We start from the raw sequence: 25,636 nt of genomic DNA on the forward strand, positions 1-25,636 counted from the left end.
CTGCTCCTCGCTCCTCTCTCTCTCTCTCTCTCTCTTTCTCTCTCTTTCTCTTTCTTTCTCTCTCTCTCTCTTTTTCTCCTCTCTCTAAAAATGAATAAATAAAATCTAAAAAGGAAAAAAAGAAATGGCCTAATAGAAAAACATTTCAATACGATAGAGCCCACATACCAGCCTGAACATTTAATATAAATAAAATTTTGGTCTGTGGTATCTAATGTGTGTTTACTTTGTTTGTTTTTTTCTGTAGGCTACTGGGCAACCTTATGAACAATATGCAAAGATGATTTTCATGGAGCTCAATGATGCCTGGTCTGAATTTGAAAATCAGGGCCAAAAGCCCTTGTACTAATATATGAGCTTTCCCATCTCTGCCGCAGACCTGTGCTAATGCTTAGTGTGTGTCACAATTCTGCGGTTTTCAAAGATGAACCAAACACTCCAGTAACATGTATCCAGTACTAAACTGTGAAGTTACTCATGAATTAATTCCTCTTTGGTAAGGAATGTGGGTGTTTGTTTTCTCAAGTCTCCACCATAAAAGGTCCAAAGCAGGAGAGGAACTCGGAGTCAAATGACCTTGCAGAGTTACAGCATTCCAGCCAGCCCTGTGAGGAGCCTGTTCAGCATATTGTGGGGAAATGAAAATCAGAAGCCACCAAAAGCATAACACCCATCTCACTGTCTGGCAATAGGACTCATGAGCAAAAGTTATGATAATAGGATTATCTAATGGATTTTAATAATGATATTGACATACTTTGAGCAATGGCTTTAGACTCCAGGAATACAACAACCAAGTTTTGTTTTGTTTTGTTTTGTTTTTTAAAGTGACAGGAAGGGAATAGTGAGACTTCCGGAAGTGCCCTGCCTGGGACCCACCCAACAACCCCATCTGGGGCCGATGCTCACAACCAAACTATTTTTAGCACATGAGGATGATGCACTCTGACCAAGTGCCCAGGGCAATGCTCAAACCAATCAAGCCACTGGCTGCAGGGGGGGGGGGGAGAAAAAGGGAAAGGGAAGGGGCAGAGAAGCAGATGGTTGTTTCTCTTGTGTGCCCTGACTGAGGATTGAACCCAGGACATCCATATGCCAGGCCTGTGCTCTACCACTGAGGCAGCCAGCCAGGGCCTAAGTATTTTTTTTTAATGGAAAGTTAATGCGGTCATTAGCATAACAACTGTACACTTCATTTGGTCAAGAGGACTAACAGATGCAAAAAACAACAAAACATGAATTGTGGGAAGTGATTATATTACAATCTAGTGATGACCACCGACTCTTCCTGGATAACTAAAACTTAGTGAAAATGCTGGTTAAAGAAAACAGGGACTCTGAGGATGTGGAAATCTTTATTCCTGGTCAGAAAGTTGGGCCACTACCTTCTTTTCCCTTCAGAAAACTGGTTGTTTAATGAAAAAAGTTTTAATATAACAGCAACTCAAGCTGACTAGAAGGAAACTTCTGATTTTGCCGTTAGGCTTAACGCTCTTCCTTTTCCTTAGCAAGACAGAGCTCTTAGTCTGCTGTAAGGCAGGTTGGCACCTTCATGAGTTCTCAGGACTGCTATCTAGTGTGGACTGAGCGCCCTCTGGGTTTGCGAGTGGTTGTGGTGAGACTAGAACACCAAGCACTAGAGCCAGTCGGGCGCAGTTGCAGTGAAAGAGATGAGCTTACCCTCAGACCGAGTCAGATGGCTTGTCAGGATTCCCAGTTCCTCTCCCCACCTGGCAAAACTGGACCCCCTGGATTGTGAGAGAGGGGTTTATTGTTTCAAAAGTTGTTGGGGATCCACAGGAACAACATTCATACAGGGACATCTGTGAAAGCAAAGAGGGAAACCTTCGCAGACTTCAAACTGGTCTTTAGTTCAGCATTTTGGCTGTTCCTGATTTTGAGGGGTAAGCAGTTGTTATCCGGTGGCTTTAGTATATCTCTTTGGTGTACACATACACAGTGTGCATAATATATATATATATATGCAGAGCAGTCGGGCAAAAGATTTCCATGCTGATTTAATTTAAAAGGTTTATGCTCAATATTGGAAAAGCTTTCAAAGATTGTTTTTAAAGACAATCTTTTGTTTGTTTATTTGTTTGTTATTATTTTACTTTTATTGTGGCAAACTGTACTGGAAAAGCAGCATGTCAAAATGCTTTATGTTCCAAATAAGAAAAAGGAAAAAAATGCTTTCTGTTTTATATAGAATTCTTCCTTTCCTTTTTTCTTTTTTGTTAAAAGGATGTGTTTTTTATTTTACTTTTTACTGACAATGTGAAACTCGCAAAAAAAAAAATGTTCTTTTTAAATATACAGCTGTAAACTGTTCGAGGTACCATAACGAACTAGGTGATATTTATTAACGTATTATAAAATAATGTTTGATCCAGTATGTGCTTGTCTTATTTAAAATTGGAATGTGAGACATGTTGCTGTGACTTGTTTTTTTTCTTCATCCACATTTGTAGATACTGTGTGCACTAAAGTATATAATGATAATTAAAAGGATATTATGTGAATGTCACGTACATTTTGAAATGATAGAACTGTATTAGCTTTGTATCATGTTTTGATAATTCATCAATGTTCACACTTTAAAATATCATTAAATATTATGTAATTAGCAGTGAGAAAGAACCTTACCTAACTTAATTTTGGGTTCCCCCATCTCTTTTCCGGATGCATTATAACTCTGGGCCTCTATTTATCTCAAGCATATTTATCTTAACATATGTAGACCAACAAGTTTTTGCGTTCCTTTTAAATATCTGGTTGTGACAGGACTTCTTGTTGATCAATTTCACCATTTCATTCATATTTATTGTAATATATTTTTGTTTTGTAAATATGTTACAACAAAATGTGATTCGTCTAAAATATTTGTAATGTATATTAAAAAGCTCAAAAATATTTGTAGAAATCTAAGTTATTTTTACACTTGTAGGAATTATAATGATGAGCTTGAATACCGCTTCTGACAGGATTCACATTTAAGAAAAGCTATGGGGGAAGACTATGAAAAGCATGACACATTTGTACCAAAATGTACTCTGACAGGATTTCTGGATTCATACTCTAACCACCCCCACTGCTACCCTTTCCCTCATAGGCACACACAGTTTGATCATGCTACGTGAATACTACTATGTTTCAGAAAGAATCAGCACAGAGTCTGACCTATGGTGGTGCAGTAGATAGAGCATTGACCTGGAATGCTGAGGTCGCTGGTTCGAAACCCCAGACTTTCCCGGTCACGGCACATTCGAGATGAGTTGATGTTTCCCAGTCCTCCTCCTTGCTATTCTCTCTCTCTCTCTTCTTTCTAAAAAATCAATAAATAAAATCTTAAAAAAAAAAAAAAGAATCAGCATAGAAATCCTAACTAGAATATTAACGGGTTTTCAAAGCTTCATTTGTAGACTGAGGCAGAGGGGTTGATCCTGGGAGTCCGAGACTGCCATAGAAAACATATTTTAGTTCTTTTAGGACAGAAGCCACGTGTTCATATGGAAGCAAATGCTACAAATTAAAAGCGTTTGAAGCATCACTATAGTGTCTACATCTGCAAGAAAGCTCAAGTTGAGTCCTAATGCTAGCGATGAAACACCATTTAAGGAATTAACACAAAAGTCAAATTCCAGAAATAGTTATCATAGCAACAGTCTCCCCACTAGAAATATCTATTAGGGAATTTAGGATTTAGGTCAAGTAAACAGGTGTTGAATGTTCCAAAACTAAACCATGGTGTTCGGGCATAGTGTACAGTGCTGGTTTGATACCAGTTGATACCAGAAGACTGGGTTTGAATCCTTAAGACTGTCATATTGGGTAAGTTTCTTAAAGTCTCTGAGTCTTAACCTTATCCCCTGTAAAAGAAGTAATCCTAACAACCCTGCAATGGAGCAGCAAGAGACTCTTATATATAAACTGTTATTACGTGGGTATTCACTAAATATACTGCTCACAAAAGTTAGGGGATATTTTATTGCTTCACATTTGTTTGGAAATATCCCCTAATTTTTGTGAGCAGTATAGTTATTGTTACTGACAGTCAATAAGATGGTGTACAGTATTGCAGCAGGTCAGTATTAGAGCTAGAATTAACATCAAAATCCTCAGGTTACAGGGTGTGGATAACATGAGTAGAAGGCAACCAATTCACTCTTCTGTCTCTTTGGGTTGACAGATCTGTTTGCCTAAAATGGCAGAGACTTGCAGTGTAAGTCATGTAAAGGGCGTAACTGTGAAGAGAGGTGGTTGCTGAGAGGAAAGAAAACTAACTTTGATTTCAATAGTGTTGCATCATACTGGCATTTAACTTGTGTGTGAACCTGAGAGCCAACCCTGGTGCAGATATGAGGCCATCACATTTATTTTAAATGCATGACCCTAGGTGCTCTTATATATCTCTATTTTCTCATTCATTCTCAAAAAGTTCTGAGAATCAGTTTTTGTAAATCCTACCTCAGGAAACAGAAGCATGGAGGTTACCCAGAGGTGGGGTTTGAGGCTAGACCTTTTCTGTAGGATAGGGAGAGATACTATATATGGTGAACTTTATTATTTTCTGTTAATTCAACCATTATTTTGTGTCTGCAAGACACAGATATATAAGGGAAAATAAATTATTGAGTATATTTGATTGCTCTCTTAGTCATAGGGGCTGCTATTTCTAATTACTGTGACAGCTTCTGCCTTACTGGTGTGTAGGATCTACTACTGTACAAGTGCTGGCTATCTGATTCAGTTTAGAGTTGAATTGTTTGGGGCTTGATCTCAACTTCCTTACTCACTAGTTAGTACTATCTGAGCCTTAGTTTTCCCATCTCTTTTCTTTCCCTAAAATGGAGATAATAAACATAGTTTCTGATGTGAGAGAATGGAATGCAAGGAGAGAATATAAAAGTTTATCTGAAGAAGTCCAGTGTAGTTCTACACAGCGTGACAGAGGACACAATCTTACACATTCACATAACCCTTGATGGAGAGTTGGGGATAAGATTCAGTTTCTAAGCTTTTCCTTTCTGTTCTTGGTGATTCTTTTTCTTGAGGAAATGTGGAATGCGTAAGTAAAGAACAGTGTTTCAGTGCAGCATCTGGGAAGAGGAAAGCAGGTTTTCTCAGATGGTTAAAGCATCGGACAAGATAACTCTTTAAAGATTTGAGGGCAGGAAAGGTGAGGAGCCACACAGGATGGAGAGGAGGGTGGACACCAGCAGGAGGTAGTGCAGGGCAATGACAGGTAGTCGGTACCTGGTGGAAGGTCTGCGAGGGAAGGGGGAGAATTCAGGATTCATCAAGTTACCTGCCCTGTAACACCTGCACCATTCCCATCACTCCTCTGTCTTCCTTACCCGCAGCCCCATCCCTTCTCCCACCCACTTTCTCCACACCTGTGGTGCTGTCATTCCCCACATCCACCCCTTCTCCACATAGCTGTGCTTCATGCCCCCAGTCCTCTCTGACTGGCCTGCAGAATACACACACTCCTGTAGGGCACCCCATAATTGGTAGGAGCCTACAAGAAATAGAAGATAACAGAAATATGACAGTCCCTTTCTTGTCTTTTCAGTCCTCTTGGAACATGTGCTTTATTTTATGGGCCTTTACATCCCCAAAACAACTCTCACTTGGTCTTTGTCTTATTAGAACATCTGAAGTGGAGCATGGGGACTTCCTTCGTGACAGGGCCCAGGGAGGGGTTGAGGGGCTGGCAGGGACCATATATGGGGCACATGGGTAGGTCTGTGTGCGTCTGGGTGTCTGTTTCTCTGAGTGTCTCAGAGAGAGAGGGAGAATGGTGGAAAGGGGCTCCGGAACCAGGACACGGAGGAGCATTTGCAGCTCCCCACGACTACCTCCTCACAACCACTACTATCTTTTTCTGGACTTCAATACCCTTGTCGCCACCCATGGAATGTTCTAACGTTCTTTGCCTAGATCCCAGGGCTGCTTTTTTTTTTTTTTTTTCATTTGAGTCTCAGCTCAAATGTTACCTCCAGGATCTTCCCCAAAGCTACACACACACATACAGTATGCTGAATCACAAACCCTTGCTGTATTTTCTTCATAGCACTCACTGCTCCCTGATTTTATCTTACTTATTAAATTGTAATTGTTCTGTTCATGCCCTTCACCCCCAGAATATAGAAGCTCCTTTTGGGCAAGGCCCTTGTTTTTTTCATCTTTGTATCCCCAGATCCTAGAACAGTGCCTGGCACATAGAAGGCACCAAATAAATAGGTGTAGAATTGATTGAATTAAACACAGATGCTTAACTGGTCAGGAGGACTATTAATGCTGACCGACTGCCCTTTTTGTCCTGCTCCCTGCATCTTCATCCCCTGCGGGAGCCCCAGCCATACCTGGCCCTGCCCTGTCTTCCCCAACCTGCAGGAGCCCTCAAAATAAAATAAAAGAAAGTAAAAATACAGAAAAATAGAAACTCAGTAAGCTGGAAAGGACAGCTAGTGTGGGCAGGAAACTTGGATACCAATGCTGGCTCTGCATTTTTCTGATTCTGGACATTACTCTGGTGCTAAAACCTCATCTTTTTGCTTCTCAGTGTCTTCCAGTTTCTTACCACTAAGCCTAAAGCACTCAAACCAAACTGTGCCTCTGAAGTAATATCATTTTAATATAAAATAATTTCCCTGGCCTCAGGGTGACATGGAAGGCTCCAGCAAACCCTTATATATGACTTCCCCGATACTTGCTGGGTGGTTGGGAATGGAAGGGGAAATAGGGAGGATTGACCCCATAGGAAATCCTCATCAATTAAAGAGAAGAAAAGTCTTCCTCATGAGAACAGCTTGGCACTACAGTTAAGTGAGCTAAAAAAGACAGGCTTTTGGTGTTTGGGTGATATGTAGTTTCCTGAGTGCTTTAACAGCTATTAGAAAGAATAGGATACCCAAAATAGCAAAAGAAAAGTTCTCAACTATCTTGACTAGATTTGTAGCTACAAAGTAGAGTGCAGTGTGATTCTGGACCTCCATGGCTTTGCAGTGATACAGGGTTTAGCAACACCATGTTTTTAAAAAGTGTACCTTCCATCTATGATGAGGCATGGGAGGAGCCAGAAAAATAAACTCACAGGTAATTAAACATGTGTTGGGACAATAATATGCCCAGTATACAGTTTCGAAAAAGTAAACTGAGTGGAAATCTGAAAGGCAGTGGTGGTGAAAATTTATTCTACTCAGGCAGACAAGGGAACCTGCGTTCCCATGAACCTCTTTATGCTTCAGTTTCATTGAAAATTAAGAAAAAGCAATAGAACACTTGAATCCATGTTAACACAATGATATAAATTTTTAATAAAGAAAATTAAAACAAGAAAGAAAGAAAGAAGGAAAGAAAGAAAGAAAGAGAAAGAAAGAAAGAAAAGAAAGGAAGATAAAGCAATAGAATAGGGCAGGACCACATCGTGGAGTGCTTCTTGGTTAGAATGATCCAACCCCTACCAGGGGTAGTCAACCTTTTTATACCTACCGCCTACTTTTGTATCTCTGTTAGTAGTAAAATTTTCTAACCACCCACCGGTTCCACAGTAATGGTGATTTATAAAGTAAGGAAGTAACTTTACTTTATAAAATTTATAAAGCAGAGTTACAGCAAGTTAAAGCATATAATAATAATTACTTACCAAGTACTTGATGTCAGATTTTCACTGGCAGAATAAATCTTTATAAAACAACTTACTATAATTAAATCTATCTTTTTATTTATACTTTGGTTGCTCTGCTACCACCCACCATGAAAGCTGGAACGCCCACTAGTGGGCAGTAGGGACCAGGTTGACCACCACTGGCCAACCTCCAGGGAAGAGCTGTGTGAATCAAGCCTCTTTCCGTAAAGGTCAAATGAAGTAGTCGGATGGGACGGCTTTTATGCTCTTTTTCAGCTCTTTGTCCTAACAAGATAAAACTCGCCATTCCCTTGAGGTCAAATTAAGTACAGACTAGCCCTCTAAGGAGGGCTCAGGACCTAGGATATAGGGTCACCGCGCAAGATCGGAATACTTCGAGCAAGTGGATTAGAGGAGATTGACCAGATTAAGAAGGCAGGAGCCGACCTGACCTGTGGTGGTCAGTGGGTAAAAAGCGTTGACCTGGAACTCTGAGGTCGCGGGTTTGAAACCCCAGGCTTGCCTGGTCAAGGCACATATGGGAGTTGATGCTTCCTGCTCCTCCTTCTGTTCTTTCAATCTCTCTCCTCTCTTTGTCTCTTTCTCTCTCTGTCTCCTCTCTCTAAAAAAATGAATAAATAAAATGTAAAAAATAAATTAAAAAAAAAAAAAGGCAGGAGCCGAGCTCCGCTAAAGGAGGGCGGTGCTCTGCAAGGTGGAGGCGCGGCTATGCAAAGGTGGGGGCAGGATTACGGACGGATTGGAGCGGGGCTCTGCGTGGTGGACACGGGCTCGGAAACAGAGGTGTTGCGGGGAGAATGGGCTCTGCAGGGGCGGGCGTCTGCAAGGTGGGGGCGGGGCTTTGGACGAGTTGGGGCGGGCTCTGAGTGGAGCGGGTGGGCGTGGAATCTCGCCCCGGAGGGGCGGGCGTCTGCAAGGTGGGGGCGGGGCTTTGGACGAGTTGGGGCGGGCTCTGAGTGGAGCGGGTGGGGGTGGAATCTCGCCCCGGAGGGGCGGGGATCTGCGTGGCGGGGCGGGCTCGGGACTCGCGGTTACAGCCCCGGGCCGGCATGGGCGGGGGCCGTGGCAGGAAGCCGGAAGCAGCCGCGGCGACATGGCGGGCATTAAAGGTACATCTGCGGGGCCGGCTCGCTGGACCTGCGGTGGGGTCACCGACCCCGCTTCCCGCTCGGTGCTGAGCTTGGAGCTGCGTTATGAGCGCGTGGGCGGAGGGAGGCCTCCCCCAGCCTCGCAGCGCTTCCCGCCTCTGCGGGTGGCAATGCATTCGCCCATTCCCTTCGCGTTTTTTTGGGTGCGGGTAGAGGGATGTGTGGGGATCCCCAACTCTTCACTGGCCTTCACGTTGTCTCCTGGCAGTCCAGGACCCTCCGGGCGGAGCCCTGGCCGGGAGCAGTGGCTGCTCCGAGACCCGCCCCGCCCCCGAACATCACCTTCCCGGCTCCTGCTAGGGTCCTCGGAGACCCCCCTTACTCGAATCCCCCCTTTCTCGAATCCCCCGTGCCGAGTTTGTAAGGAGACTTCCACTTCCTGACATGTCCACCCTATTCTAACGCCTTTCCCTGCCGCTCCGCAGTTTCCTATTTCTTCCAGAGGAGCCATTGTCTCCAGTGTTCTCGGTTTTGGGGGCACTTAATCCTCTTGTTCCTGATGATTTTTACAACTGGGCAGAGTGGACTGCAGACGGGTGTCAATGGAAGACACCCAGAAAAACTGTATTTCTCGTAATTGTGGCGAGCATATTAGATGGAGTTTTATCGCTATTTTCATTTTTAGGCAGACAAGAAAGTGGGTTTGGGCAGTACGTGTTTTCGAATGGTGCGGTTGATAAGAACTGGGTTCCACGGACACCACTTCCCTTATCTGTATGCTTTCAGAGGAATGGGGGATGCCAGCAGTGCGAGAGGTTATTGGAAGGCTTCCTGTTATTTTGGGAGGAAACCGTTAGATTTTCTACTCTTTTGAATAGAGTAGCATAACTTGTTTCCTTGTTGGAGTTCTTGTTCTCTTTGAAATTTGTACCCAAGGATCTTCCCACCTACTGTAAACTTGTATACAGTATATTTGCACGCATGTGTATGTTCACTATGAAATTTATCTGGATGACTTATATTCAACATCAGTTTAGTAAACATTTTTTTGGCCAATGTCCCCAGTGTAATACAGCCATTTGAAGCCAGTACAGGAAACAGATGACAGTATGTCAGTATTACACTGTGTTTATGCCCAGAAACTATCAAGTAATGTTTATGTGTGAATGTGTTAGAAATTGTGAAAAGGAGCTAGGTTATGAAATGGAAAAAGATTGAAGGAAGGAAGTATTTTGCAAGTAATTTAACTTTTAAGGGATTACTGTATGCCTGAGACTTGGGACAAAACGATAAATGAGAAGTTGTTGGGCGACAGAGTTGGACGTAGTGACTGTTTAACTGGCTAAGGTGTGCTCAGATACAGTGGGAGCACACAGGTGGTGTTGTGGGTTGAATTATGTCTCTCAAGTAGATCTGTTCTAACTCCCCAGAACTTGTCAATGTGACCTTATCTGGAAATAGGGTCTTTGCAGATGTGATTAGTTAAGATGATACAGGATTAGACTGGGCCCTAAGCAGGAGGCTCGTGTCCTTATTGGAAAAGAGAAATTGGACATGGAGACAGAGGAACACCATATGAAGATGGAGGCAGAAGAGGCAACTGCAAGCCAAGGAGCACCAAAGATTGCCTGAAACCACCAGGAGTTAAGAGACAAGGAAGGATTCTTTCCTTTGAACCTTCAGAGAGCATGGCCTTGCTGACACTGTGAAGCCTCCAGAACCGTGGGATTAATCCTGCTCTGGGGACGGAGAGGACCATTTCAACAGAAGAGGCAATCCTGGAATGAAAACCAAAAGGATCAATAAGGCTTCACCTGACAAAGTGTGGTGTACAGAAAGAGTTTATTGCCGGCAGAGAGAATAGCATGTAATGGCAGGGGGCTTGAAAGAGCACACTGTTCTCTCCAGGAACTTAATCTACGATATTAAGGTTGGAATTTAGTGGGAGAGTGGTGAGGCAGTCAGGTATCAGACCACGTTGAGCCTCAGGTGCGAGAACAACTTGTAGGCTGTGAAAGCAACTGCGAAAGGGTGACACCAGCTTTATGTATTTGAGAGATCACTGCGCTATGGAGGATGGATTGGAAGAGACAATTAGAAGCAGGCTCAGGATGATAAGGACCTGTACTAAGTCAGTAGCAGAGGGTTCAAGAGACGAGAGCTGCTGTAAACTGGGTGGCTTAACAAAAATTTGTTTATTAATTTCGAAGATGAGGATATCCAAGATCAGAGTGCCAGAAGAGTTGATATGTGGTGAGGGCTTGCTTCCTGGTTGGGTCATAGACAGCCAATTTGTTTGCTGTGTCCTCACATGGTAGAAGGGGTGAGGGAGCTGTGTGGGGTCTCCCAGGGCTTGATCACCTCCCTAAGGCCTCACCTCCCAGTACCACCACACTAGGCGTTAGGATGTGACATGGATTTTGAGGGGTGTGGATGGGGAGTGGAATACAGTCTTTCAGTCTGTAACAGTGAGGTCTGGGAGATTGAGTCACCCCGATTTGCTGTTTTTCTGGAGGACAGAATGCAATTATTGGTATTTCAGGTAGAACCTTCAGAGGGAAGAAGTGTGTGTTTGGGAGGACGGGGTGGGGGTGTTTCATTTTTTCATATGTTGAATTTGAGGTCCTTGTGGCTACTCAGGCAGAGATGTAAAGATTAGACTTGGAGGTGCAGCATTTATGTGGTCTGGCCCTTGGGGTGCCAGGGAGCTTTGGACTGAACACAGTGTCTCAGCAGGAGTGCAGAGTGGAAAGAGATGAAGTTGGATCCCTGGTCAGATCCATATTTAAGAGATATATGTAGAGGATGAGATTCCTGAAAAAGAAAAAAAGGATGAGAAAGAATCCGTTGGAGATGGGCAGTTGTGAACCTTGGAGATTAGTGTCACAGACCAGAAAGAAGAGGTCTGCGGCGCCCGGCTTTGAAGGCTGTCCTGGAAGGGGCGTAGTGCAGACGGTCAGGCACGGGGGGAGAGGCAACTAGGAAAAGAATCAAAACTTGTACACTTTTCTTTAAAAAGGGATATCTAAATGTACAAAAGTAAGTTTTTATGTATTGTTTCATTACAAAAGATCTTTTCCTAGTTGGCTTTGTCCTCAGCTTTAATAAAAAGGAAAAATACATAAATTGGCATCTTTTTATAAAACAGTCCCCCCTCTTAATATAATAGGAAGCAGTCAGAATGATAATTAATCAGTGACTAATTTTGAGTGTTACCTATTTTTTTCAGAAGGGAACTTGGATAACGTAGTATCCTATGCTTCTGATTTATACCTTTATCAAAGAACATTGCTAAACGGAGCAGATACTTATATCAGTCAGCACTTCCTTTTTGAGATCTTCCTTTTGCCAACCACATTACATAGATTATCTCATTTAATTACTGCAAGCTCCCTAATGGCACCCTTATTACTATTTTACAGGTGAGAAATCAGTTTTAAAGAGGTTCAGCTTCTACCCAAAGTCACACAACCAGATGGTAGCAGAGAAGATTTGAACCCATGTTGGTGACTCAAAGCTCCGGATTTTTTAGCATGTCAGCAGCATGAGGACAGATTCACTCCTCTCCTCTCAGAGTTTAGTGTTCTCCAGATGCCAGGAATAAATATTTTATTCAGTAGTTGAGAATCATTTTTCATGAAGACATGAAGGCAGTCTGAAAATACTTAAAGTACTAAGGTTTGGGGACGCAAAAATGGTCAAAATGTACCTATTCCAGAGAAGCAGTTTTGCATATGATATAAGGCAAGACGGTTTTCAACATTTAGAAACGGTTCGAATGCAATGATCTGCTTCTGATGGTAGTTTCCCTTCATTGGAGTTGTGCAGACCGGCTGGCTGGCCTTTTCTGAAAAATGCAGAGGGAATTCGTACATGAGCTAGAGCTTGGGTACCTAATGATGTAATAGTGACAGACATAGGCAATGATTTGCTAGTCACATGTCACATCAACTAATGAAATAAGTAAATTACTACATTTGCTTACATTTGGGATCTTTTATTTTTTATTAAATTTTTATTAGGATGTAATTCATATTCCACAAAATTAACCGTTTTTAAGTGTTAAATTGTGTGGTTTTTAGTATATTCACAAGGTTTTACGACCATCATGACTGTCTAATTTCAAAAGACTTCCTCAGCCCTGAGAAACTGTACCCATTAGTAGTCACTCCCCACTCCTCCCCTCTGCCAGCCCCTGGCAACTACTGATCTGATACCTATAAGTCTCGGTTTTATTTTTCACAGCTCTTGTGTTATTGTCCTTCAGTGGGGCTATTGGACTGACCTTTCTTATGCTGGGATGTGCCTTAGAAGATTATGGGTAAGTTATTTCAGAAAGACTGTTCATTTTGTCTTTGTCACTATTTGTGTGTGTGTGTCGTGGGTATTAGGGAGTTTGGTCAATTTAACATCTTAAGTTCTAACCAGTTAGTTAGTGAAGCCAAATGGTGAATCTAGCCCCTTCATGGGTCAGCTGTACTTGTGCAAAGGAAAGTTCTTTTTAAAACTGATATAGTCATTTAATAAGCCTTTATTAAACACCTGCTCTGGATCAGCTGGGGATACTGGAAAGAAGAGACATAGTCCTGTCCTCAAGGAGCTTACAGTTCTAGCTGTGAGTGAGCGACAGGGAACAGTCCAGTTACTAAAATGACAGCTGCAGTAGAGACATCTGAAAAGTACGGTGAGAGCTTCAAGGTGCATCGGCGTTTCCCTGGGAGAGTCGTGAGGGCTGCTTAGACATTGTGTTTAAGCCAAGACTTGGTGGATAAATAAGAATTTATTGGGCTGAGTCAGGGGAGCACATTTCAGGCAGAGGGAGCATTCAGTAAAGTTCTTTATTCAGCAGTGTGGGGTGGGTGCTTACTGTGTGCTGGCTACTGTTTGGGGAACTAAAGATTAAGAAATAAAAAAACAAAAGTCCTGCCTTCTTGGAGTCTGTATTTCAGTGAGGGAGACAGACTGTAAATAAACAAGTCTTTTAAATTCTTTTAAAAAAGAATTTAAAATGTACCTGCTATTAGCAATAGAAGTATTATGAAGAATAAAGGGTAAAGGACACAGGGACTCAGGGGAGGGTGATCATCAAGTTAAAGTGGTGGACCACTGGGGATGGGGCAGTGTGGTAACAACGAGATGTGAGTTGAGGCTGAATTTTCCCAAAAGAGGAGGTCTGGTAGTGGAAGGTAGTCAGGTCTTATGGGCCTTCATCACAAAAAACACAGGATAATTTCTATCTTGCGGACTCTCGTGATCCAACTGGTTTCTGCATTCAGCATCAGTCTGTAGGTATACAGATTGGAGCTGTACAGATCGTCAGTGTCTTGGGTTAGCTGTCTACCTCTCACGCCAGCGGCTTCTCATCCTAGCAGAGACTGATGTCTGGTGTAGGCAGAGGCAGGTGTCAGAGACGGGGTAGATGTCCACTAACGGGTAGGTGCCTGATAAGGTCCCTTCTAATAAGGTTGGAGAGTGTCTTTTATTTGATGTCCTTTCCAGTAAAAATCTCAGGGTGGTAGTTAATGATTCTTAAAGTCTTTGTTTCTAGGGTTACTCCCTCTGAAAGGAAGTGGTTATCTATTTGGCATTTTCTTGAAGTGGCTCTATCAACCTTGGCATGGTGTAAGATGTGTCCTTTCAATAATTTCAGCTCATAAATACCTTCATCTAGTCTAAGTCCAGCCTGAATGTACTGTGATGCATGAAGGAATGTAAACACTGGAAAAAATGAGGTTTGCCAGGAGCCTTGAAGAACCAGGCAGCCATCTTGGGTTTTCCACAGCCCCAACTAGTCACTCAGTGTCCAGCCACATAACATTCCTGGGAGGTCTTTCACTGCTTATATCACAGTGCCTCGCATGCAATTTAACATTAAAAAAACAACAACAACCAGCCTGACCTGTGGTGGCGCAGTGGATAAAGTGTCGACCTGGAAATGCTGAGGTCGCCGGTTCAAAACCCTGGGCTTGCCTGGTCAAGGCACATATGGGAGTTGATGCTTCCAGCTCCTCCCTCCTTCTCTCCTCCTCTCTCTCTCTCTCTCTCTCTCTCTCTCTGTCTCTCCCTCTCCTCTCTAAAATGAATAAATAAAAAATTTTAAAAATAAAAAAATAAATAAAAAAAAAACAAACCAAAAGCTTGATTAGTTTAAAATTTCTCTTTTGTAAGAAGAGAAAACAAAGCTTATTGAGTTTTCCCAGGGGCCCTTCTGGAATATAGCAAAGTTATTCCCATACACATTGAGGTTTTAATCCTTAAAACCTTAGTTTTTAATGAAAACTAAAAAGTCAAACTTATGAAGATACTTTATAATCTCTAGAAACATTTCATAGACATCAAAGTCAGTTGTTAACATGGACCTATACTGCTCACAAAAATTAGGCGATATTTCAAAAGTGAATATGAAGCGATAAAATATCCCCTAATTTTGGTGAGCAATATATTTTTATAAAACCCCAATTAAAATATATTAAATTTAAAATATCAAAAGACATGTCTATTCTACTTAAACCAACAAACTTAAACTAGCTTTTATTTAGTAAGGATGGATCTTAGATCATGTGAACTTAAAAGCATTTGAGTTAGTTTCTGTATTTCTGAGAATTTTAAAATACCCAATTCTTAATGATACCATCCGGAGGTAGAAAATTATTTCACATATTCAGTGTTCCTTTGTAGAAACAAATGGACACAAACAGGGACCTTTGGCCATGAGAAAACTCACTAATGTATAAAATAGCAGTTGGATCCAAATTTTATTTTGGAGGCATTTGCAATTTATATTATTGATGTAAGAAATGTCCAGACCTGTTGAGAATTTTTATGAGCTTATTTGAGCCAAAAATGACAACAGCTGCTGGGAAGCAAGATTCCAGATGCTGGGGAGAGTGATAATTTTGCAGTTTCTTTTATGCGTTTGACATTAAGGAGAGGACTGTAAGGAAGATGATTACACGAAGGTGGGAGAAGGCAGGGTACAGGGTAGTTAACAAGATGATGTGCTCTCTTGAGGGTGGTTATGCTTATTTCAAAGGTATGTTAACCTAGATGCACATACCCACACAAATGGACAGGGCTTGCTTAAGGCAAAGATAAACCTTTTACTAAACAAGTTTTATGCCTGGGATGTGGCTACCTACCATGACCTGCCCATTTAAGAATTTATGATGAGATCTCCCTGTGAGGTTACTATCTGTCACACATACCCTCCCCCCTTTTGTCCACAATATCTTACTGTAAATGAGAACATAGTCAGATTTTCTTTGGAAAACTTACCGTATTCTAGGAATAATGAAGAGTTCTTGGCTGTGGGTATGTCAGGAAATATCTGGGTCTTTTCCAGACCTCTTCTCCAATCTGTATTTGTTTCCTCACTGGTATAATAAGGGCTTTAAACTAGAAAATTGTTATACACTCTTTCCAACAATATTGTCCTGTGATTCTTGAAATGCACTATAATTCCTCTAGTTTAAAATTAGAAGTCCAAACTCAGTGTAACCATCCTGCCCTCCTTGATCTGCAGCTGAAATGGGAAGCTTTCATTACAGTGTGGCTTCACATCAGCTCCTGCTCAGAGGGCTGTCTGTCTGGGTGGATCTGTGTTAATCAAGGCATGTGATGATATGTATTATTGTGTGTATATAACACAGGCACATTGCCTGTACCCTTCTCTCTCCTAAGTTCCAAGGGCCCTTCTTTTTTGCCTCTGTAACTTGTTTCCTGAGCTATTTCTTCTACGGCTCACTTCTTCTGCCTCTAACTTTATAAATGAACTTTCTCTTATAGTTTGAAAAAATAAATAAAGTGAGTAGATACTGCCTTCATCCCTTTGTCAGGGAATAAAATATAATAAATTTCTAACTGATAGAGAAAAATAATTCTGAAATATTTACAGAGGAAATATAATTGGAAAGCAGATGGTGATTTTTATTATTATTATTTTTAGTGAGAGAGAGAGTGAGAGACAGACAGAAAGGAAGAGAGATGAGAAGTATCAATTTGTAGTTGCAACACCTTAGTTGTTCATTGATAGCTTCTCATATGTGCCTTGACCAGGGGTCTTCACCTGAGCCAGTGACCTCTCACTCAAGTCAGTGAACTTGGGCTCAAGCCAGCAATCTTGGGCTTCAACCCAGCGACCTTTGGGCACCAAGCAAAGCCAGTGACCATAGAGGGTCATGTCTATGATCCCACACTCAAGCCAGTGACTCTACACTCAAGCTGATGGGCCTGTGCTCAAGCTGGCTACCTTGAGGTTTTGAACCTGGGTCCTCAGCATCCCAGATCAATGCTCTATCCACTGCGCCACCGTCTGGTCAAGCCAGGTGGCAATTTTTAATAAATGCAAAACATTGACATTTGAGAATAAATAGTTGGGGTTTTTTTTTGCCTTATAGAATTATTGTGATCTCTGTTAATAAAGAGCAGAATATATCTAAAATTTTGACTAATAAGCATATTTATTTTTATGTCTTCCACACTTAAAATCTAATTATTATTTTGTTCATTCGATAAGTATTAATGAATTACTTCATTCTGGGCTCTGGAGATAATGGTGATTGATAAAGACACATCAGATCCCCGTTCTCATGAACAATAAAGTCTCACATAGGAATAAGTGCTGTGTAGAAAGTTAAGAGGGCGATGTGCTCAGTGGTGACTTGAGGTATTTAAAATGGAATGGATGGTCTGTCTGGTTTAGCCACTCTCTGGAGGAGACCTCTCAGCTTAGATAGCACGATAAGAAGGAGCCAGGCAATGAGAATCTCAGGAGAAGGAGCATTCTAAGCAGAGCCCCTGGCTAATGTCAAGGCCTTAAGGCAGGGATGGGCTCAGAATGTTTAAGGAACAGAGAAGGAAAGCAGGGAAGATGGCACAAAATGAGTAAAATAAATTGACCAGCTCTTATAAGACTTTGTAGGTCAGGATAAGGAATCTGGGTTTTATTCTAAGCCATTGAAAAGGTTTCCAATATGCAAGCATTCAAAATATTGGATTAGCTTGTATAAGGCACTGTGCTATCTTCTACATGGAAAGCAAAAATGTCTGTTATGCTTCTGTTCTTTTTTTTGTGTGTGTATTTTTCTGAAGTTGGAAACAGGAGGCAGTCAGATAGACTCCCGCGTGCGCCCAACCGGGATCCACCCGGCATGCCCACCAGGGGGCAATTCTCTGCCCATCTGGGGCATCACTCTGCCGCAATCAGAGCCATTCTAGCGCCTGAGGCAGAGGCCATGGAGCCATCCTCAGCACCCAGGCCAACTTTGCTCCAGTGGAGCCTTGGCTGCGGGAGGGGAAGAGAGAAACAGAGAGGAAGGAGAGGGGGAGGGGTGGAGAAGCAGATGGGTGCTTCTCCTGTGTGCCCTGGCTGGGAATCGAACCCGGGACTCCTGCACGCCAGGCTGACGCTCTACCACTGAGCCAACCGGCCAGGGCTATGCTTTTGTTCTTAAAGAAATTAAAACTCAGTAATAACAGAAAATAATAAAGATTCTAGATTATACATTGAGCACTTTCTTAATTATCATTACCTCTTACCTGTTCTGGTAGAAATCACCTTAAGTGCTAGCTTGACAATTGAATAAATAATTTGGGGGCCTAGACATTTCAAATAATAACTTTGAAACAGTAGAATGTCTTAACTGTCACTTTTGTTTTTGCATTTCTTCTGGGTCCAACCAACAGTGTCTACTGGCCCTTGTTCGTCCTGATATTTCACGCCATCTCTCCCATTCCCCATTTCATTGCCAAGAGAGCAACGTATGACTCAGATGCAACAAGCAGTGCCTGTCGGGAACTGGCATATTTTTTCACTACTGGAATTGTTGTTTCTGCTTTTGGATTTCCTGTTATTCTTGCTCGTGTGGCCGTGGTGAGTTTTGTTCTCTATTGTTTTGCACAGTCGTCACTGAGTTCACTTCAAAGGCCTGTGTCTGGGACCACAATTTTATTTTCATTGTTTAGACTTAATACTCAAAGCCAGACATATATTTAGGCAATTTAGTTCACGTTTTAGATCTACCTGTCTATAGCTTGGCCACGTTTTGAGATTGATTTCTTAGTTTCTCTTATAACTTTTAGCCAGACCAAGTCATTTCTTGCTTTTTCTACTTTAAGCTATTTAGGGGAATATTTTTTATTTTATATTTGTTGATTTCAGGGAGAGGAAGGGGAGGGGAGAGAAAGAGAGAGAGAGGGAGAGAGACAGGGACATTGAGCTGTTCCTGTATGTGTCCTGATTGGGGATTGAACTAGCAACCTCTGCACTTTGGGAAGATGCTCTAACTAACTGAGCTATCTGTCCAGGGTGGGAATTATTCTTAAGTCCTTGCCTCTTAATCTTACATAGTCCACAGAGACTATAGTAGCAGTACTTTTTTAGTTCCAAAGTGAACATCTGAATGGGTCCTGATCACCCAATTTCAGCGGGTGGAATGCAGGTTTTCCTCACACCTCCAATCAGCAATTCTCCATCACTATCTGGGAGTTCTACAGTTTTGTGTGTGTGTGTGTGTGTGTTTTTTTTCCGAAGCTGGAAACGGAGAGGCAGTCAGACAGACTCCCTCATGTGCCCGACCGGGATCCACCCGGCATGCCCACCAGGGGGCGATGCTCTGCCCCTCTGAGGCATCACTCTGTTGCATCCAGAGTCATTCTAGCACCTGAAGCAGAGGCCACAGAGCCATCCTCAGCGCCCGAGCCATCTTTTCTCTAATGGAGCCTCGGCTGCAGGAGGGGAAGAGAGAGACAGAGAGGAAGGAGAGGGGGAGGGGTGGAGAAGCAGATGGGCGCTTCTCCTGTGTGCCCTGGCCGGGAATCGAACCCGGGACTCCTGCACGCCAGGCCAATGCTCTGCCACTGAGCCAACCGGCCAGGGTGAGTTCTACAGTTTAACTCAGTTCTGACACTGCCTGCCCAGAAATAGCATCAGATTTCACATGTTAAGGGTTGAGTCCCACAAGACTGTCCTCTGTTTTAGTTGCCAATCAAAAGTCCAGGTTGTCACTTGTGCTTCTGAATGATTGGCTATAGTTTAGAGATCCCCATGACCTTTATCTTGGATTTGATATATTTGTTCATAGAATACAGGAGACCCATTTACTCACTAGATTACAAGTTTATTATAAAAGGAACAGCCAAGTGGAAGAAATGCATAGGGCTATGTATGGGGAAAGGGCGAGGATCTTCTCTGTCCTCTTTAATGCATCCCTCTGCCCAGATCACCAAGTTGCCGTCTCGGAAGCTCTCCAGATCCCTTCATTGTGGGTTTTTATGGAGGTTTCCTAGGCACTATTAATCAAATCACTGGCCAGGGGTGGGTGTGACTGAAAGTTCCAACCCTTTTAATCAGATGGTTGGCCTCTCTGGCAACCAGCCTCCATCATTACATGCTTTCTAAAAGTTGCTACATTAACATCATAAAAGTCACCTTTCTCATTGTTACCACTGAAATTCCCAGTGTTTTAGGAGCTCTGTGCCAGAAAGGAGAGGAAGATCAAATATATATTATTATAAATCACGGCATGACAACATTGTATCAAATTCTTCTCCTTCAGTAGGATCATGGACACAGTTCTCAACACAGTAGATATATGTTGAAGGATAAATATATACGATATATACTGCTCACAAAAATTAGGGGATATTTCAAAATGAATTATGAAGTGATAAAAAGAAGCACTTAATTATTTTTTATTAAACAAGAACATCAGAAAAGCAAATGACAAGTAAAAAAAAGTTGTTCAATTATGCAAATGAGATGCAAAACCAACTTTTATTTCATTGGTGAAAATGCACTGTACAAAAGGCTGAAAGTACTGGAGTATCTGCACATTCCCTGATCCCCTAATTTTTGTGAGCAGTGTAGTTATTAGAACATATAGTGAATAAAAAACACATTGTGGATATAATTTATTCTATTCTTTGACATTCACTGTCTTTCATACTCTTTTTTTATTACCCTAGTTACACAGTTTCAATTTCATGAAACTTATTGGGGCATTGAATATCAGTTATGTACAATTCTTATTTATTCATTTAGTAAATATTTTTGTAACATTTGCTATTTGTAAGACACCAGGAATAAGAGCCAGATGCTGTCTCTGTTCCCAAAGTGTACAGAAACTAGTGTGATGGGTATGCATATAATAAAGGTACTATGTGTGATAATTAAAACAGGATCAGAATGCCATGGGAATACTGAGAAAAATTCCAGCTGCATTTGATGTGGTTTCTGATAAATAGGGTTTTGATTAGAGTAGGAAAGGCTTTTAAAAGGAATGGCACCCCAGTGTGAAAATGCAATTAACATGTGGAATAAAGAGCTGTAGTCCAATATGATGGAGCAAAAGTAAGTGAGAATGAGATTTGAAAGGCTGAGGAAGCCTGAATGGGAAGGGTCTTGAATGCTATGGCAGTTTGAACTCTGTCTAGATCAGTGGTTCTCAAAGTGTGTGCCCTAGAAAATTTTTGGGTGTGCTCTATGGTATTCCAGAGAAATATGTGCCTTTTGGGGACAAAAAAACAACAGGGTTTTTGGAGTTTAGATTTTTAGGGGACAGAGATGTGGGGAATTGGCTGTAAACTGACAGTCTGCCCAACCCCCCACCTCACTTGCCTGATTAGGTTGCAAAAGGCTGTTAAGCTGTGGTGCTGGATTGTTTACACTACCCCCCATGTTCCCCGGAAAGTCTGGAGGCAAGTTTCTTCTATCCTTTGGTGTTAAGATGATATGTATGGTGGGGGTTTTCTGCACTCAACACAAAATTAAGAGTAAAAAGAGAGGAATTCTTCAATGTATTGACGAGGAAATGAGAGTTTGCCTTTCAAATATGTGCCCAAACATTGAAGAAATTGCTAGGACACATCAGGCTCATGTTTCTCATAAACACAAGAATGAAAAAACAACACATTCGTGCTGGGATCTGCCGAATTGACTAAATCTTATTAAGAAGGTATCTATATATATAAAAACATAACTTTTTTGTTTTTTTTTTAAATTTTTTAACCTTTTTTACGAATTCTAAAAAAGCATAACAAAAAATGTAACATAAAAATGTTTTGTTTTTTGGGGAGTTTTTTTTGCATTTTTCCGAAGCTGGAAACGGGGAGGCAGTCAGACAGATGCCCGCATGCGCCTGACTGGGATCCACCCGGCATGCCACCGGGGGTGATGCTCTGCCCATCTGGGGCATTGCTCTTTTGCAACCAGAGCCCTTCTAGCACCTGAGGCAGAGGCCATAGAACCATCCTCAGCGCCGGGCCAACTTTGCTCCAATGGAGCCTTGGCTGCAGGAGGGGAAGAGAGAGAGAGAGAGGAAGGAGAGGGGGAAGGGTAGAGAAGCAGATGGGTGCTTCTCCTGTGTGCCCTAGCTGGGAATTGAACCCGGGACTCCTGCATGCCAGGCCGATGCTCTACCACTGAGCTAACCGGCCAGGGCCATAAAAATGTTTTTTAATGTCAGAATACATTTAATTTTGTCTCATTTATTTCATTTAATTACCATAAAAGCACGCTTGGCCTTTATATATTTTTTTCTTTAATCTTTGACTTAATTATTATAACATAGTTCTCAGAAATTTGTATATGGTGCGCTTACAATTATTTGTAGGATTATAAATGTGCCCCAACTTCAAAAAGTTTGAGAACCACTGCTCTAGATAATGGAGAAGCATTGATGACGTTTGAATGCAAGGTTGCCATGACCTTCTTCTTTTTATAACTCAGACTATGTCCTTAAATTTTGCTCTAAAAATTTCTGTTTTTACCTCAAATACTACACCATGTTTTGTGAAGCAGCTTTCATTGATTTTTCTGTTGGTTAAATTAAAACAGAAAATGCCCACTAGAGGGTACTCTCATTCCCAGCTGTTCCTCTGTAAAATCATCTGCCACACTGGAATGCTGCTTTTATTTGCATGCAGATTATTTTTAAGTCTTTTCTTGCCTGGAAAAGAAATCAATTGATAACTCTCCAATTCCTATTTTCATGGCAATGTATTATATAATATATAGAACATTCAGCACCAAGTGTTGCAATTGGACTATCATCTGCTGCATGTGTTTTACTTAAGGCCATCATTGTCTGCTGAAAACAAGTAGAGAAATATGTCTAATGGGGAAAATGTTAAGGATGATACTAGACTTAATTAACAAGCATCACGAAGCAATTAGACTAATTACTGAATAGTTCACTGTCTCCCCACTCGTTACACTAAGCCTTTTAGCAGCTTTATGTAATGTTTCATTAGATGTTTCTAATGCAGAGAATAACAGATGTGCAAAGAATATGATATGAAGAAAGTAAAGATTTAATCCTCTTTTCTTATGTTTCAGATCAAATGGGGAGCCTGTGGCCTCGTGCTGGCGGGCAATGCAGTCATTTTCCTTACCATCCAAGGCTTTTTCCTTGTATTTGGAAGAGGAGATGATTTTAGCTGGGAGCAGTGGTAGCACCATATTCTGAAAAAATGCATTTAATTTCTTAAAATTTATACTATATGTATGGGTGTGCACATGTGGCCTTTTACTATGAAATTCAACATGCTGGATTTTTTTTATATATATACTTTTATATCATGTTCACTTTAAGGAGGACTGCATGAGAAAGAGATTCATTTTGTTACCAGCAAATAGACCATTCCATTTACTCAAGTTGAATTATGTTATTTGGCTGTTCATATAGTCATGGTGCTCTCAGAAAATATATTAACACAGTCTTGTAGACAGCTACTCACGTAGACAGCGCATCTGCACCTTTTACCTGGGGCTGTGCTTGGCTAGAAGCAGTCTCAATTCTGCACAGGACTTCCAAGATACACTTGTGACCCAGAGAGACAGAGGTGGCTCCCTGTTTGTGTAATAGACCCTTGCTTCTCAAAGAATGGTCTATAGACCAAGAGAACCGGGATCTCCCACAAATGCAGAACCTGAGGCTCCGCCCCTAACCCAGTACATTTTGATAAGATTCCCAGTGAATTGGATGAGAAGGGCTGTCATACATGACTAAGCATCACATACAGCTTCTGCTGCCCCTTTGCTGAACCCCTTAATCTCTCTGTCAGCCGCTCAATGAGCGGCTCATGTTGTGGCCTAATTCAGACCCTCTTTTGTATTTGTGAAATGTCCAAACCTGTCATGTATAAGCTGTTGCTCATATTTATGAAGTGCGCTCAACTAGCTGTGCCTTCGCGCTGTCTGAAAGGCTGTAGCTGTTTTCACAGTGCCGGGGAAAGAATAACTCCAGAGCCCCGCCCAGGCTGGAACCAGTCCCTGCTTTAGCAGGATAAGGAAGACTAGATAGGTCATTCTGTTTAATTTCCTTTTAAAATTGACACTCTGTCCAACTCCTCCCCGGTGCTGTCCCCGTTCCATGCTACCAGCAGTACTGATTTGCCCTTACTTCTTCCTGATTCTGGTGCCTCTGTTCTATAGAGACATGGAATCAAATAAGCAAGCAGAAGATGAGCTGCTTAATTTTATTTACATGTTGATGTACTTACCGTCTTTTCTGTCCGATAGGGTGTTTTATATATGTAACATTTTAGGCCAGTTTTAAATGTATCATTGGGAATATATGTCATGCTGGATCCTCTAATCACAGTTTTTCTAGCTCAACTTGATGTCCAAGACCTATTGAGAAAGGGAAATATGGGAATTAGACCACTTGATCAGAATAGTATAAGCAGTGATTTTAGAGTATTGTTTAATATGTGATAACTGATGTACATTTTCAAAACACTGAACCTTTAAGTTTGTAATCTGAGTAATTAGCATACCCCTTCATATCCTGGCATCATCCTGGGGCCAGAAGATAAAAATGATACCTAAAAGGACAGTATGCAAAGTTATATTTTGACATTATGCATGATTTTGTTTTCAATGTTTTATGTACATATAGAACTGTTGAAGTTATTTCCAATATTTATATTAGAAAAATTATGTAGACACTATAATTTTAACAAGCATTTTTAATAACACTTACATTTATTGTATTGTAATAAATTTCACTTGAAACACAAAACAAAAGTTCAATTTGAAAGTCTTTATTCTGATGTAGTCTTACTTAAAAGATAACAAAAAAGGGAAAATTTCTTGGTGTTCTGAAATGGGCAGTTTTGAATGATAATCTGTCCTCTGACAGAATAATAGCAATAAGATTTAAGATTCCGGCCCTGGCTGGTTGGCTCAGCGGTAGAGCGTCGGCCTGGCGTGAGGGGGACCCGGGTTTGATTCCCGGCCAGGGCACATAGGAGAAGCGCCCGTTTGCTTCTCCACCCCCAACCCCTCCTTCCTCTCTGTCTCTCTCTTCCCCTCCCGCAGCCGAGACTCCATTGGAGCAAGGATGGCCCGGGCGCTGGGGATGGCTCCTTGGCCTCTGCCCCAGGCGCTAGAGTGGCTCTGGTCGCAGCAGAGCGATGCCCCAGAGGGGCAGAGCAGCCCCTCCTGGTGGGCAGAGCGTCGCCCCTGGTGGGCGTGCCGGGTGGGTCCCGGTCGGGCGCATGCGGGAGTCTGTCTGACTGTCTCTCCCTGTTTCCAGCTTCAGAAAAATACAAAAAAAAAAAAAGATTTAAGATTCCATTTTGAATATCTAGTTGGCTTATAAAGCTTTTGTAAGGTAGAAATAGTGTTTAGCCTGACCAGGCGGTGACGCAGTGGATAGAGCGTCGGACTGGGTTGCAGAGGACCCAGGTTCGAGACCTCGAGGTCGCCAGCTTGAGCACGAGCTCATCTGGTTTGAGTAAAAGCCCAACAGCTTGAACCCAAGGTTGCTGGCTCTAGCAAGGGGTTACTTGGTCTGCTGAAGGCCCGCGGTCAAGGCACATATGAGAAAGCAATCAATGAACAACTAAGGTGTTGCAACGCGCAACGAAAACTAATGATTGATGCTTCTCA

General features: G+C 42.0%; 2 protein-coding genes across 3 annotated transcripts in view; both read left to right on the top strand.

Annotated features, from left to right (window-relative positions):
• The window catches only part of DNAJC6 (DnaJ heat shock protein family (Hsp40) member C6), a 180,854-nt gene extending 177,943 nt beyond the window's left edge, over positions 1–2,911 (top strand). For both annotated transcript variants that reach the window (XM_066376488.1, XM_066376489.1), the window contains exon 19: positions 248–2,911. In XM_066376488.1, coding sequence (XP_066232585.1) covers positions 248–349 — 102 coding nt within the window. In that variant the 3' untranslated portion in view covers positions 350–2,911. The remainder of the gene's footprint in view (positions 1–247) is intronic.
• A 5,760-nt stretch (positions 2,912–8,671) lies between these two features.
• Positions 8,672–24,786, top strand: LEPROT (leptin receptor overlapping transcript). Its single transcript, XM_066376490.1, has 4 exons — positions 8,672–8,763; positions 12,988–13,063; positions 18,427–18,613; positions 23,078–24,786. Exons 1-4 carry the CDS (start codon positions 8,748–8,750, stop codon positions 23,192–23,194), a joined length of 396 nt encoding a protein of 131 aa, XP_066232587.1. The 5' UTR covers positions 8,672–8,747; the 3' UTR covers positions 23,195–24,786.
• The last annotated feature ends 850 nt before the right edge of the window (positions 24,787–25,636 follow it).

The sequence above is a fragment of the Saccopteryx leptura genome, chromosome 3, assembly GCF_036850995.1.
Source record: "Saccopteryx leptura isolate mSacLep1 chromosome 3, mSacLep1_pri_phased_curated, whole genome shotgun sequence".
NCBI classification, from domain to species: domain Eukaryota; kingdom Metazoa; phylum Chordata; class Mammalia; order Chiroptera; family Emballonuridae; genus Saccopteryx; species Saccopteryx leptura.